General features: G+C 50.2%; 1 protein-coding gene across 1 annotated transcript; it reads right to left on the bottom strand.

Moving 5' to 3' along the window:
• Positions 1-752: 752 nt before the first annotated feature.
• Positions 753-12,381, bottom strand: LOC124722748 (neurofilament heavy polypeptide-like). The gene is made up of 2 exons (XM_047247888.1): positions 12,254-12,381; positions 753-2,442 (listed from the first exon to the last, which is right to left on the bottom strand). Exons 1-2 carry the CDS (start codon positions 12,379-12,381, stop codon positions 753-755), a joined length of 1,818 nt encoding a protein of 605 aa, XP_047103844.1.
• Positions 12,382-16,123: the final 3,742 nt, after the last annotated feature.

The following is a 16,123-nucleotide window of genomic DNA, read 5'->3' as shown; positions in this document are numbered from 1 at the left end:
ACGAGGGCCGATTGTGACGGGCCAGAGGCTCAGCACGAGCATTTCGGAGACTGCACGACTTGTCTGGTATTCCAGGGGTGGTTTCACTACGTGTTGAAGACACCGAGCATAGCAAGGTAAGACCACATCCAGAAGTCTTGTGTTTAGGTGGCTACCCTCCTTAATGATGTCGGACGTTGTAGGCTGGACAGGCTGGTAAAGCAGAACAGGCGGCGAACTGTGGGGGAACTAAGGTTGGCAGAGCACAAATGTGTCTAAACCCACAGTGCACTGAACACTCCAAACAACGGGCCTCCACAGCTGACGACTGCTGCAAGTGCCACTGTTAACACCACAACATCGGCAACTGCGACTAAAATGGGCAGATGGCCATCGGCACTCTTTGTTGGCGCAGTGGCAGAGTGCTGCGTTGTTTGATACACCCCAATACTTTGTTCATCATTCCGATGGGAGGGCGCGAATTCGTCGTCTTCCAGGTGAACAGCTCCTCCGAAACGCATCAATTGCGATTCGCCAAACATTGCTGGGATGTGACTGAACGTGGTGTCAGAGCTCATCGCGCCGCTGCCCGGAATTTACGGGAATTAGGCGACTTTTGTGTACAGATGCGGTGCCAATTCCCTCCAGTAACCTGGCAAGGCTCTTTGCTTCCATGCCACGATGCATGGCCACTGTTATCTGTGCCAAACGTGGACATACTGGCCATTAGGCAGGTGGTCTCAATACTCTGGCTGATCTGTGTATATCTTGTGCTACAGCTTCTTTGCTCTCTGCAGGCTTCTTTGCTCTCTGCAGGCTTCTTTGCTCTCTGCAGGCTTCTTTGCTCTCTGCAGGCTTCTTTGCTCTCTGCAGGCTTCTTTGCTCTCTGCAGGCTTCTTTGCTCTCTGCAGGCTTCTTTGCTCTCTGCAGGCTTCTTTGCTCTCTGCAGGCTTCTTTGCTCTCTGCAGGCTTCTTTGCTCTCTGCAGGCTTCTTTGCTCTCTGCAGGCTTCTTTGCTCTCTGCAGGCTTCTTTGCTCTCTGCAGGCTTCTTTGCTCTCTGCAGGCTTCTTTGCTCTCTGCAGGCTTCTTTGCTCTCTGCAGGCTTCTTTGCTCTCTGCAGGCTTCTTTGCTCTCTGCAGGCTTCTTTGCTCTCTGCAGGCTTCTTTGCTCTCTGCAGGCTTCTTTGCTCTCTGCAGGCTTCTTTGCTCTCTGCAGGCTTCTTTGCTCTCTGCAGGCTTCTTTGCTCTCTGCAGGCTTCTTTGCTCTCTGCAGGCTTCTTTGCTCTCTGCAGGCTTCTTTGCTCTCTGCAGGCTTCTTTGCTCTCTGCAGGCTTCTTTGCTCTCTGCAGGCTTCTTTGCTCTCTGCAGGCTTCTTTGCTCTCTGCAGGCTTCTTTGCTCTCTGCAGGCTTCTTTGCTCTCTGCAGGCTTCTTTGCTCTCTGCAGGCTTCTTTGCTCTCTGCAGGCTTCTTTGCTCTCTGCAGGCTTCTTTGCTCTCTGCAGGCTTCTTTGCTCTCTGCAGGCTTCTTTGCTCTCTGCAGGCTTCTTTGCTCTCTGCAGGCTTCTTTGCTCTCTGCAGGCTTCTTTGCTCTCTGCAGGCTTCTTTGCTCTCTGCAGGCTTCTTTGCTCTCTGCAGGCTTCTTTGCTCTCTGCAGGCTTCTTTGCTCTCTGCAGGCTTCTTTGCTCTCTGCAGGCTTCTTTGCTCTCTGCAGGCTTCTTTGCTCTCTGCAGGCTTCTTTGCTCTCTGCAGGCTTCTTTGCTCTCTGCAGGCTTCTTTGCTCTCTGCAGGCTTCTTTGCTCTCTGCAGGCTTCTTTGCTCTCTGCAGGCTTCTTTGCTCTCTGCAGGCTTCTTTGCTCTCTGCAGGCTTCTTTGCTCTCTGCAGGCTTCTTTGCTCTCTGCAGGCTTCTTTGCTCTCTGCAGGCTTCTTTGCTCTCTGCAGGCTTCTTTGCTCTCTGCAGGCTTCTTTGCTCTCTGCAGGCTTCTTTGCTCTCTGCAGGCTTCTTTGCTCTCTGCAGGCTTCTTTGCTCTCTGCAGGCTTCTTTGCTCTCTGCAGGCTTCTTTGCTCTCTGCAGGCTTCTTTGCTCTCTGCAGGCTTCTTTGCTCTCTGCAGGCTTCTTTGCTCTCTGCAGGCTTCTTTGCTCTCTGCAGGCTTCTTTGCTCTCTGCAGGCTTCTTTGCTCTCTGCAGGCTTCTTTGCTCTCTGCAGGCTTCTTTGCTCTCTGCAGGCTTCTTTGCTCTCTGCAGGCTTCTTTGCTCTCTGCAGGCTTCTTTGCTCTCTGCAGGCTTCTTTGCTCTCTGCAGGCTTCTTTGCTCTCTGCAGGCTTCTTTGCTCTCTGCAGGCTTCTTTGCTCTCTGCAGGCTTCTTTGCTCTCTGCAGGCTTCTTTGCTCTCTGCAGGCTTCTTTGCTCTCTGCAGGCTTCTTTGCTCTCTGCAGGCTTCTTTGCTCTCTGCAGGCTTCTTTGCTCTCTGCAGGCTTCTTTGCTCTCTGCAGGCTTCTTTGCTCTCTGCAGGCCTTTCCCCCCCCCCCCCCCCCTCCTCTCTGCAGAGAACCTTGTTTTATGTGCCCAACTTATTTTAGCAGGTTTTCATTAGCATTCTTCTTGTCTTTGTTAGTTTAAAATCAACTGTAATATTTCTACCAGGGGGTCCACAATTCTTTTGTGGATACGTGCGTGGGGAACACGGGGCCCCGAGCTATTGCAGCCATCTTTCTCTCCAGGGCTGCGTTTCCTTTCCCTTTCCCTCCTTTCCCCTCGCCCTCGCCTCTCCTCTCCCTCTCTTGGTGTCCTTGCTTATGTTGGCCCCCGCTATCCTCCTGGTTCTGTTGGTTTTACAATCCGGATTTGTTGCATAATCATCTCCTCCTTTTGGCATTCCTTGGTCCCCCTCTTAGGTTTGACCTCCATCACAAAATTTCTCCTCCGTAGTGTGAGCCATTTGGGGGAGAGCACCTTACCTAGTGTCTCTGACGTGCGCCCTCCTAGTACATTCCACCTTTTCTTTCACATCATTGTCTGATGCTAGGGTGCATAGCCAGAACGGTAACCAGCCCATGTGGTGGGGTCGCTATGTACCCTTTTGGTTGAGGCCCCTGAACACACAGGGACCACACTTCTGATACCTGATCTGTGACCACCTCATGCATGCCTTGGAATGGTTGCTTGTCATCCTGGGGCATCGGAACTCCTGGCAATGGCCGCCGTGCCAGACAGCCTTGCTGTGGCTGAGTGGCGCCCGTGAGGAGAGCCCCTGATCGGAGTGGGTGGTATCAGGGTGGATGCTATGCAAATTAAACGCATACGGGTCCAGAACTCTGGCCGTTCTTCTGCGGCTGTCTCTCTGTGTGGAACTGACTCTTCAATTGCTTCTTCTCTTGCCCCTTCGGCCTTCCCTTCCATGGCTACCCCCTGGGAGGAGGGTCAGGCCCGTCAGCTCGGGGCGAAACCTTTCCCCCGTTATCTAGTTTGCACCAGGACTGATTCAAATACTTTCACCAATACCAAACCTTTATTCTTTGTTGAACATATTCAAGGCAAGTTTGGCGAAGTGGACTCCCTGAGCAAGATGCCGTCAGGTTCGTTGCAGATCAAAACAGCTACAGCTGCCCAATCTGCAGCCCTTCGTGCCTGTACCCATCTTGGCATAATTCCTGCGTCCATTACCCCCCACCAGTCTCTAAATATGGTACAAGGTGATTTTTCTCAGGGACCTCATCCTTCAAACTGATGAGGAACTTCGGGACAATCTCGGACGGCGGGGTATTCACATTGTTCAGCGTGTCCAGAAGGGTTCTAAAGACAATCACGTTGATACTGGTGCCTTTATCCTGGCCTTTGAAGGTGATACTCTCCCTGAGAAAGTTAAGGTTATGGTTTATCGATGTGATGTGAAGCCGTACATCCCACCTCCTATGAGGTGTTTAAAGTGCTTGCGTTTTGGACACATGCCTTCCTGCTGTTCACAGGCCCCTCTCTGTGGTGACTGTGGATGTCCACTCCATGAGGGGAGTCCCTGTGTTCCCCCTCCTGTGTGTGTAAATTGTCATGGTAGTCATTCTCCACGTTCACCAGATTGCCCAGTATATAAGAAGGAAAAGAGGATACAGGAGTACAAGTCCCTCGATCGTTTAACCTACACAGAGGCCTGTAAGAAATATACACCAATTCACCCTGTGTCCATGACATCTACTTACGCCTTGGTTACATCTACATCCTTTCCTCTCCCTTCCTTACCCCCATCCCGGACCCCTCTCCTCCCTCCCTCCCCTGCAGCTCCCACACCTTCCCCTCTGGGCGCTGCTCCCTCTCCCCAGCCGGAGAAGTGTCCCACTCCTTCGGCGTCTGCCGGTCAAGGTCGCCTCTCCCGTGATGCCCCTTCCCGGCACCTTCCAGGCCAAAGGTCTGCTGCCTCGCGACGACCGCGAGAGCCGCGGTCTGTCGGCCCCCAGGTCGCCCGGTCTCTTTCAGTTCCTGATCTTGCTGCAGCTGGCTCCTTTATGCCACACAGCCCACCTCGATCTCAGCCTGAAAAGAAGAAGAAACATAAGTTCCGGGACAAAGAGCCACTGATGTCACCAGAGGTCCCTTCCCCGACTTCACAACCGGATTCTGACCTGTCGTTAATGAGTGTCGCCCTCTCCTTGTCAGTGACGGGTGGGGATCCGGCAGTATGACTGGCTTTAGCGTGTTCAGCCCCCATTTAACTCATCGTTCTGTGGTTCTGCAATGGAATTTTAATGGATACTATCGTCACCTTCCGGAATTGAAATCCCTTGTTTCGTCTTACTCTGCAGCTTGTGTGGTTCTACAGGAATCTCATTTTACTGATTCTCACTCACCGACCCTCTGGAGGTTCCGTGTTTTCTGTCGACATCGGGTCGGACCCCTGCCGGCTTCTGGTGGTGTTTGTAAGTTGGTCTGTACAGACATTGCTAGCATGTGGATTCCTCTTCAACAGCAGTTGCTGTTATGGTCCACCTAGACTCTGCGGTCACAGTTTGCAATCTTTATCTCCCTCCTGGCAGGACTCTTACACCTGCTGCCTTAACTGCCTTTCAGCAACTTCCTCCTCCCTACCTCCTGCTTGGGGATTTTAATGCTCATCATCCCATGTGGGGCAGTGCCTTTCCATCTAGACGAGGTCTTCCCATAGACCAATTTATTGCAGACCACGACCTGTGCCTTCTTAATGATGGCTCCCCTACTCATTTCAGTGCCGGTCATGGTACCTTTTCTGCCATTGCTTTTTCTCTTTCTTCTCCCTCTCTCCTCCCTTCATAACACTGGTCGCCACACGACGACCTTTGTGATAGTGACCATTTCCCGTTGATTATCCCTCACCCTTCCCGCTCCCTGATGGGCAGGTTACCGCGTTGGTCTTTCCAACGCGCCGATTGGCCTCTATACAGTGTACAGGTCGTGTTTTCTCCCTCTTTGTTGGGTTGTATTGATGACATCCTACGTGACATGTCTGACGCGATTGTTCGCGCTGCTAACCTTGCTGTCCCGCGCTCATCTGGACCATTTCGTCGCCGGAAAGTCCCATGGTGGAGTACGGCCATTGCCATTGCCATTCGTGATCGCCGTCGAGCTTTGCAACACTTCAAGAGGGACCCATCTGTAGCCAGCCTTACTACCTTTAAACGCCTTCGCGCTAAAGCCCGTTATTTAATCAAACAGAGCAAGCGGATATTTTGGGAACGATTCGTTTCTTCCCTTGGTTCTACTGTCTTTCTGTCACGGGTATGGGCTACACTACGCTCTCTCCAAGGTTGCCATCGACAGTGCACCCTCCCAGGCCTTCATCTCCCAGGTGGCATTTGTACAGACCCATTACTTCTTGCAGAACATCTTGCGACCCATTTTGCAGTGGCCTCAGCACCTGCCTCCTATCCAGCTGCTTTCCTTCACCTGAAACAGCGGGCTGAAGCTCCCACCTGATGTTTCACCACTTGTGAGTCAGAATCTTACAACGAACGACTTACTGAATGGGAATTTCTTCCTGCACTTTCTTCTTCTCATGATACAGCCCCCGGCCCAGATTCCATTCATAACTAACTGCTTCAACATCTCGGTGCTCCACAACTACATCATCTTCTTCAGGTGTTTTACAAACAACATTGGTCAAACTAATTGGCCGATAGCTGTCAACAGATAGGGGGTTCTTACCAGGCTTAAGGACAGGAACCACGATGCTATCCCTCCACTGAGAAGGGAAGTCACCCTGGAGCCAGATACAGTTAGTTACTTGAACGGATGGTAGCCCGTCGGCTCAATTCGGTCCTCGAATCTCGATTTCTATTGTCCCCTTACCAGTGTGGCTTTCGAGAGGGACGATCTCCAATCGATCATTTACTTCGTTTGGAATCCGCGGTTCAGCAGGCTTTTTCCCAACGCCGCCATTTGGTTGCATTGTTTTTTGACCTTCGCAAGGCCTATGACGCGGCCTGGCGCCATCACATCTTACTTACCCTTCATCAATGGGGTCTTCGGGGCCCACTCCCGATTTTTATCCGCCAGTTCCTGTTCCATCGGTCATTCAGAGTGCGAGTTGGTACTGTTTTTAGTTCTCCATGGACCCAGGAGACGGGCATCCCACAGGGTTCTGTCTTGAGTGTCCTTCTTTTCATCATTGCTATCGATGGACTTGTGGCCTCTGTCGGTCCCTTGGTCGCCCCTGCCCTGTATGTGGATGATTTCTGCATTTGGGTTAGTTCCTCTTCGATGGCATCTGTAGAGTGGCAGCTCCAGGGAGCTATACGGCGTGCCTCTGCGTGGACCCTCTCACACAGGTTTCAATTCTCTCCTTTAAAATCGCGAGTGGTCCACTTCTGTCGCCGTACTACAATCCACCCTGATCCAGAGCTCCATCTCGCTGCACGACGATTGCCTGTGGTCCCAGTTTCGTTTCCTGGGTCTTCTATTCGACAACAAGCTCACTTGGCTGCCCCATATCAGACTCCTGAAGGTAGGATGTTTCCGTAAACTCGATGTCCTTCGCTTCCTTGCCCACTCCTCTTGGGGTACGGACCGTTCTCTCCTTCTCAGTCTTTATCGTGCTCTAGTTCTGTCTCGCTTGGACTATGGTTGTCAAGTTTATGGTTCAGCTGCTCCTTCGACACTGCATGTGCTGGATGCAGTCCACCATCGTGGTATCCGTTTATCAACAGGGCTAGTAGGGAAGGCACCGGTGGCCAGTCTCCCGGTTGAAGCTGGGATCCCCCCCCCCCCCTTTCTGTTCGGTGGTCCCAGCTTCTGATGTCTTATGCACTCACTATCCGTTCCTCTCCCACTCATCCTTCCTATTCTATCCTGTTCCCCGATCATGGACGTCGCCCACCCGCCACCCGACTCCCGCCCTCGTGCGGGTTTACCGGTTGGGCTCCACCTTGCGTCTCTTTGCCGTGATTTTCAGTTTCCTTCTTTGTCCTGCCTTCCTCTCTCCCTCCCCTCCACCCCCCCCCCCTTCGTTAGTTCCTCGGCCTCGAATTCGGATGGATCTCTGCTGAGGTCCAAAAGATTCCATCCACCGAGTGGTGTTCTGTTCCTTTTTCCGCCAAATTTTATGGGAGTTTCGGAATGCTGTTGTTTTTTACACTGATGGCTCTAAATCTGCTGCTCATGTGGGGTATGCCTTCACGTCCTCTGTCGGAACGGAAAATCATCTGCTGCCACCTACAATTGGGGTGTTTAATAAAGGTAAGGGCCTGGGAAATTGCCATCAATTCCCCAGTAAAGTCACAACACAACAGCGTTTAGTGTGGACTCGATGAGTGGCCTTCTTGCTATTGACCGGAGTTTCTCGCGCCATCCCTTGGTCTCTGCCATCCATGACCATCTCGCTGGTATTCACGGTGCTGCTTGTTCCATTGACTTCCTTTGGGTCCCTGGCCATGTGGGTATCCTGGGTAATGAGCTCGCTGATCCTTTGGCTGGGGGAGCATTCACTTACCCCCCCATTTTCTGTAACCCCTCCTGCAGCGGATTTACAGCTTTACATCAACTCCCACTTCGCACAGTCATGGGCCAATTCTTGGGAGGCTACTCCCCTGTCTAATAAACTTCGTGTGATTAAGGTGACACCAGGCCCAAGGCGTTCTTCCTTTCGCCTCTCCTGAAAGGACTCGAGCACCCTGTGTCGTCTCCACATTGGCCATACCAGGATGACCCATGATTTTCTTTTGCGTGATGAGCCACCCCCACTTTGTGGTTCTGGAGCCTTCCAGTCGGTAGCCCACATTTTGGTTGAATGCCCCCTTCTTTTGGCGTGCTAAATACAGACTCCCCCACACTTTACCTTTGATGTTGGCTGACGATTCCCGGATGGTCTCTTTGGTTCTCGGTTTCCTTCGGGAAAGTGGTTTTTATTATCAGTTTTAAGGTTTTTAAGGGGCTCCGGAATGCCCTATACTTGTAATTTATAAGTGTAATTTTAACATTGCATCGTTCCCCACAAAGTATTTGAGGTAGGAAGTTGAACTTTTTACAGATTATTTATTGGAATATGGGCTACAACTTAACACAGGGATTTTACAAAATTTTGGTTCAGTTATTAAAGATGTGAATTTTCATTACAATTGAAAAAAATCAACATTTTTTTGCAATTTTTTATTTATATATTCAAAAATATACAGTTTTTTGGAAAAAGGCTGTGTTAAATTATGCAGAAGGTACTGTGTAACATTTACTGAAAGTTTGAAACAAATATGTTTGGAAGATCCTTAGAAAACATGTAATTAGTATGAGAAAATAAAAGTTTTGGGAATCGAGCGACAAAGATTGGATTAACTTTTTAGTGCATTCCAGGTCCATAGGATGGATTATCTTCATCCTCTGCAAACTCCTCCTCCAGCTTCCTCCTGTTACTCCTCCTGTTTACTCTTGCTTGTATTTATAGACTCTTTACAGCCCTGTCTGCAGCCCGAAGGCGTTCCTTGTCTAAAGCAAGCATCGCTCGTTGTTGTTGTTCGTAGATTTTCAACCATTTTCTTCAGTTGCAGTTAATGCAACACTGTTCCAAAAGGTGGTCATGTATGAACACTTACCACATTTCAGTTGTATTTCACTAGCAAGTCCTACATGCTTTATTATGGAGAGTTCCAGACCAACTTCACTACAATAAATACATCTCACATAGTTTGAAAAAATTCCTTTGAGAACCGACATATCAAATATTTCATCCACATTCGATTCGCCCATAAAACATTCATAGTTTTCACTCATTGAACCAAGCTGCTTCTGTGAAGTATTTTCTTTCCCACTTTGACTGCTATGGGCAGGTGTACTTCAGAGGTTAGGTTCACTCACTTGGTTATCGTCTTTATTGTTTACTGTAATAACACATACCTTTGGCTTTCCAACATTTCTCCTTTTCTTAAAAGCCTTCAGAGGATTTCTAATAACTTTACTTTTACTCATCATTATACTTCATCAAAACAGAGACTCAAGAAACAGAATTAATTACGAATATTTTCGAGATAACGACAGAGTAAATAAACATGAAACAATCGACAATCACACCAGCGATATATATTGAACCATCACAGGTTAGCCACAACACATACTTGATCTCACATCACTAAAATGTACCTGATGAACACGGACGTTAATAATAACACCATTTGACAGCAGTTTAACAGCGCCACAGTGGGTCACGCCCATGTAGAACACATTTAAAATAAAATTTAAAAATAGTTGTAGTCTTCGGAATTGAATAAATTATATATCTATTAAAAGGTAATAGTCTGCAGATTCAGAAAACGCAAAAAAGTAAAAATTGAACTTTTCATCATTTTGAGCCTTTCCGGAGCCCCTTAATCTCTCTCTGGTATTGGGGCAGGGCGGTGAGTGTTCGGGTGTCTCCCACTGTAAGCACTGTTCGGAGATACCAGATTCACCTCCTTGGCGGAAATCCTCTCTTCTTCCGCTGTTACTCTGTTCTTACCCTTTTTTTAAGGCTTGGTTAGTCTCCTTTTCCCATACGTACTTTCTACATTCTAGCTGTTGTACCTTTTAAGTCACAGGTGGTCTTGCCTATGCTGTTTCAGCATAGCGTTTGGTTCGTTGTCTTGCCGACTTCCCTCATTTTGTTTTTGACCAATGGCAACATGACTGCCCTTTTACGTTTTTACCTTTTTCCGTTTTATTGTTCTGACTTTCCTGAGATGTCCCATTAGCGGAATGGAGCATATTTGAAACAAGGGACTGATGACCTTGCTGTTTGGTCCCTTAAACCTCAAACAACCAACAAACCATCCACCCAACATGTCGGTCACAGTTCCTACATCGTTTCCAATGTCAGAGTTTGTGGCCCACCTGATTTGCAGCACTCCTTTCAGCGCAGTAGCCACATGTACTTGTGTAACATAAGCCGCTTGTCCTTCATATGCACGGGTTTTCCCAACCAGATTTACAGTTGCAGGATGTAATGGGAATTACATGCTCCAGTGTTGGTTCGTCCTCGGAAATGGTTTAAGCTTACCGGCATGCACGCCCCTTCCCCATCTTCTTTTCGGAGGGTGATTTCCCATCTATACTTGAACCTAAAAATAATTACCTAAATCAGTTAAAAATCCGGATATTTGTGTTTATATTAGACGAAATTAATAGAGATAATACCTTACCCACCTAGTGGTAAACTCGCTGCGAGTGGTGTTTTGTGTCGCGCAGGATTAGCCGAGCGGTCTCAGGCGCTGCAGTCATGGACTGTGCGGCTGGTCCCGGCGGAGTTGAGAGTCCTCTCCTGGGGAGTGTGTGTGTGTGTGTGTGTGTGTGTGGCTGTGTGTGTGTGGCTGTGTGTGTGTGGCTGTGTGTGGCTGTGTGTGGCTGTGTGTGGCTGTGTGTGGCTGTGTGTGGCTGTGTGTGTGTGTGGCTGTGTGTGTCTGTGTGTGTGTGTGTGTGTGTGTGTGTGTGGCTGTGTGTGTGTGTGTGTGGCTGTGTGTGTGTGTGTGTGGCTGTGTGTGTGTGTGTGTGGCTGTGTGTGTGTGTGTGTGGCTGTGTGTGTGTGTGTGTGTGTGTGTGTGGCTGTGTGTGTGTGTGTGTGTGTGTGGCTGTGTGTGTGTGTGTGGCTGTGTGTGTGTGTGTGGCTGTGTGTGTGTGTGTGTGTGTGTGTGGCTGTGTGTGTGTGTGTGTGTGTGTGGCTGTGTGTGTGTGTGTGTGTGTGTGGCTGTGTGTGTGTGTGTGTGTGTGTGTGTGTGTGTGTGTGTGTGTGTGTGTGGGTGTGTGGCTGTGTGTGTGTGGGTGTGTGGCTGTGTGTGTGTGTGTGTGGCTGTGTGTGTGTGTGTGTGTGTGTGTGTGTGTGTGTGTGTGTGTGTGTGGCTGTGTGTGTGTGTGTGTGGCTGTGTGTGTGTGTGTGTGTGGCTGTGTGTGTGGCTGTGTGTGGCTGTGTGTGTGTGTGTGTGGCTGTGTGTGTGTGTGTGTGTGTGTGGCTGTGTGTGTGGCTGTGTGTGGCTGTGTGTGTGGCTGTGTGTGGCTGTGTGTGTGGCTGTGTGTGGCTGTGTGTGTGGCTGTGTGTGGCTGTGTGGCTGTGTGTGTGGCTGTGTGTGTGTGTGTGTGTGGCTGTGTGTGTGTGTCTGTGTGTGTGTGTGTGTGTGTGGCTGTGTGTGTGTGTGTGTGTGTGTGGCTGTGTGTGTGTGTGTGTGTGTGTGTGGCTGTGTGTGTGTGTGTGGCTGTGGCTGTGTGTGTGTGTGGCTGTGTGTGTGATAACCTAAATCATCCTAAGGATAAAGTAGTGTGTAAGCTTAGGAACTGATGACCTTAGCAGTTAAGTCCCATAAGATTTCACACACATTCGAACATTTTGTTGTTTTGCCACTGCGGATGTTGGTGGGAGTACAGGAAAGTCAAATGTTATTTTGACGGACGCTTTGCAATAGTCCTATAGTGCAGCCAATATCTGGCGCTATTTAAGTTGTCTTCAGCATCATAGCCGTACGAAGCTAAAAGGAAACGTTCTCCTGCTTCTTCGTCATCCCGGTATGTAGAATTTGATTTGTTGAAGACTGAAACCCCTTCTTTTAAACAGGCATCTTTTTTAAACTGCTTGAACGATCCCTTTTTGCCTTTTCTGAGCGGACCACAAGTTGTGTCACATCCAGTTGCTGCGTGGAAAAAGAATGGTTGTTATGAAGATCTCCAAGGGTCGCGATGAGCCCTTACCCTTTGGAATCCCAGGTTCGTCATTTTTCTTTTCTGGTGTTAGCATTCAGAGATTAATTCCGGGGATGGATGTAACAGCCATTAGGACGAGAAGTTCGGTGTCATGGCCTGCTATCACTGACGCTGCACCATTGCTGGCATTGTTCATAGGAGTCTCCACCACAAGATCCGCATCCCCGGGAGCTTGAATTACCTCGATGGCAGCACGTGTCAGGTTATCTCCATAGCAGAGCGATGAAGCACACTTCATTTTTACTATCACCCGGAAAGGTTCCTGGGATACAGTGTAGCATCGTCAATTACAGCCTCAGCTGCTGCTGCTCCCCTCGAATTTCTTTTGCGTGTTCTAGATTCTCGGTACTTGGAGAGTTGTAGCCGTGGAGGACCAAAATGACCTCCTGATCGAAGTGATTATTGACGTAACTGTCGTACTGAAGGCAGAGTTGGCTGTAATTCGCTGGACGCGACCACTCCACCCGATGCAGGAGCAGCTCGCCTTCACGTGTAAAGTATTAAATTGGATGGAAAGTGTGGTGTCACTGCCAGACACCACACTTGCTAGGTGGTAGCTTAAATCGGCCGCGGTCCATGTAGTACATGTCGGACCCGCGTGTCGCCACTGTGATCGCAGACCTAGCGCCACCACCAAGGCAGGTCTCGTGATACGAGAGAGCAATCGCCCCAGTTGTACGAGAATCTAGCTACCGCCCAGTTGTACGAGAATCTAGCTACCGCCCAGTTGTACGAGAATCTAGCTACCGCCCAGTTGTACGAGAACCTAGCTACCGACCAGATGTACGAAGCCTTTCTCTCTCATTAGCCGAGAGACAGAATAGCCATCAGCTAAGTTAATGGCTACGAACTAGCAAGGCGCCATTTGTATCAGTGCCTATAGCTTACGAGTATTCAAGAGAGATGTATTCCAAGGACTAATTAAAAGATAAGTAATAAGCATCTACATACTTTTCTTCTTATTCATTTATAAGTTCTCATGTTCCAGACTTCACGCCCGTCTGCTTTATGCCGTGCGTGCACTATCGGCTACAGCGTTAGTCTAGAGTTCATTTTCAGCAATCTCCACTTCACGGTGTCGGCCCAGCTACCGACACAACATTTATTGGCGACGAGGATGGGATACGAACCCACGCGTGCAAAGCACATTGGATTATACCGCTTCAAAAGACTGCCATTCGGGTGTGCATCCGCCCCTGCCTTGTTTCAGCAATATTTGCAAACTATTTGTGCGTCGGTCCCTACTGCAGCAAACTATCTGGACGATATAGTGATCTCAGGACAGACAGAAGAAGATCATCTTGCGAACTTACGAACTTTATTTCAGGTCTTGCGGCAAAATGGTCTTCGCTTGAGGAAGGACAAATGTGTGTTTTTTGCTCGTGACTTACCATACCTGGGACATGTCATTAATGCCCAAGGCATACATCCGAGTCCAGAGCACCTCCGTGCCATACAAGAATTGCCTTCCCCTCAAAATGTGAAACAGCTACAGAGTGTGTTGGGTAAAATTAATTATTACAATAAATATGTGCGCAATGCCTCTTCCATTTCAGCTCCGCTTCATCGCTTACGCCGTAAAGGTGTTCCGTTCGTCTGGACGCCGGAATGTGAACGCGCCTTTCGCCAGTTGAAATCGGCGTTGCTTTCTAATACTTGCCTTACGCCATTCGATCCCCAGAAACCCCTTTTGTTGATGGTAGCTGCATCGGATTTCGGGATCGGTGCTGTGCTTGCGCACAAAGTTGGCTCCCATGATCGCCCTATTGCCTTTGCGTCCAAATTGCTCTCGTCTGCGCAAAGAAATTATTCACAGATAGTAACACCAAACACGAGAGCCAAAGCTTCTTTCTCTAAGTTCCATGATTTCTTGTATGGTCGTCACTTTACCATCATCACAGACCACAAACCTTTGACATCGCTTTTTCATCCGACCAAGCCTGTACCTCCACGTACAGCGCAGAAATTCATTCGCTGGTCTATTTTCCTCTCGCAGTACCGCTACGATATCTTGTATCGGTCCACTGCTAAGCACGGAAACGCCGATGCGTTGTCCCGTTTGCCTGTTGCTGAGGATAAAGCATTCGATTCTTCCGAACTTGCTTGCATGTTCATTGATTCGGAAACCGATGACGTGGTCGAATCGTTTCCGATTGATTTTCGTCGTGTCGCTACAGCCACAGCTGCTGACCCTGTCCTTGCTCCTGTTTTACGTTTTGTTGCTACGCAATGGCCTTTGTCAAAGTCTCGGATCGAGGATCCGTTGGTTCGCCGATTTTTTGCTCACAAGGAGAGACTTTTTGTTCGACGTGGTGTTTTGTTGTTGCGTTCTGATAATGATCAGTCCCGAGTCGTGGTCCCACGTTCGTTACAGTCCTCTGTTTTACGGCTTCTTCACCAAGGACATTGGGGTATAGTGCGAACGAAACAACTTGCTCGTCAGCACTGTACTTGGTTCGGAATCGATGCTGCGATTACGAATATGTGTTCTTCGTGCCCGGCGTGTGCCGAACAACAATCCGCTCCGCCGCGGAAAGTCTTTGCGTGGCCAAAAGCCACTTCCCCTTGGCAACGCTTGCACATTGATTTTGCTGGTCCATTCTGGAATGCTCGATGGTTGGTTCTGGTCGACGCCTTCAGTAATTTTCCTTTTGTTGTCCGGATGTCTTCCACGACGTCCTCCGCCACCCTCCAAGCGTTGTCTGCTATCTTTTGCATTGAAGGTCTTCCGCAGACTATTGTTTCCGACAATGGCCCACAATTCATGTCCGCAGAATTTCAGTCATTCTGCCAGGCCAATGGTATTCAACATCTGACATCCGCGCCGTTTGCGCCTCAGTCCAACGGTGCCGCTGAACGATTGGTCCGGACTTTCAAGTCACAGATGTTGAAATTGAAAGAGTCGCATTCTCGGGAGGACGCATTGTTGCTCTTTTTGTCTTCGTATCGCTCTCAGCCCCGCGATGGTCGCTCGCCGGCTGAGTTGCTCCACGGTCGTCCTCATCGCACCTTGATGTCTTTGCTGCATCCGCCGCATCAGGTTCCTGTGCAGCGGCAGACTCCTGCTTTTGCTCCAGGCGACGTTGTATTTTATCGCAACTATCGAGGTTCACGGCGTTGGCTCGCAGGGCGCATTCTTCGCTGCCTCGGCCGCGCGATGTATTTGGTTTTGGGGGCCTCTGGTGAGGTGCGTCGGCATCTCAATCAGCTGCGCCTCTGTCGTCGCTCGGGTTCTGCCGCTCCCCGTCTGCTTTCAGCGACGGTGCCGTCCGGTCAGCGCCCTGGGGACCCATCTACTGGCTCGCCTCATCCCCAGGTGTTACCGACGATGCCTTCCATTTTGCCCCATGGCGACGCGCCGCCGCCGCCGCAGCAGCCGCCGCCGCCGCCGCTTGTTCTCCCGCCGGCGCCGCCCGCATTCGACGCTTCGCTGCAGCCGCCAAGCGCCTCCCAGGGTCACGCGCCGCCGATCGCTTCCCGTGACCAGCTGTCCTCCGCCATGGAACTCCCGCCCGCTCCGGACCACATGACGTCGTCGCGCGTCGGCTACCCCGACGCAATGGAAATTGATCCTTCGGTCCCTCCTGTCTCTTTACGGGCGCATACACCGCATGTTGACGTGCACCCTGGACTAGTTTTGCAGGCGTTTCCTAGCTCCCCTCGGACCGAATGGCCGGGTGCGGGTGGCACAGCCTCGCCTGTTGTTAGGCTCCCCACCTCATCGCATACGTCAACATGTGGTCCTCCCCACGGTGGGCGGAAGCCTTATCTCACGACCGTTCGCCGATTTGCGGGGGAGGAATGTGGTGTCACTGCCAGACACCACACTTGCTAGGTGGTAGCTTAAATCGGCCGCGGTCCATGTAGTACATGTCGGACCCGCGTGTCGCCACTGTGATCGCAGACCTAGCGCCACCACCAAGGCAGGTCTCGTGATACGAGAGAGCAATCGCCCCAGTTGTACGAGAATCTAGCTACCG

The sequence above is a fragment of the Schistocerca piceifrons genome, chromosome X (genome assembly GCF_021461385.2).
Source record: "Schistocerca piceifrons isolate TAMUIC-IGC-003096 chromosome X, iqSchPice1.1, whole genome shotgun sequence".
In the NCBI taxonomy this organism is placed as follows: Eukaryota; Metazoa; Arthropoda; class Insecta; order Orthoptera; family Acrididae; genus Schistocerca; species Schistocerca piceifrons.
The sequence above is the reverse complement of the archived record's forward strand: the minus strand, read 5'-3'. Positions and strand labels throughout refer to the sequence as shown.

Bases quoted from the DNA above. Each gene is read 5' to 3' on its own strand.
- LOC124722748 (XM_047247888.1), bottom strand. From the start codon at position 12,381: ATGAAGTGTGCTTCATCGCTCTGCTATGGAGATAACCTGACACGTGCT. The intron at 2,443-12,253 runs GTCAGTGATAGC...AGAAGCCTGCAG, and splicing joins AATGCCAGCAATGGTGCAGC to AGAGCAAAGAAGCCTGCAGA.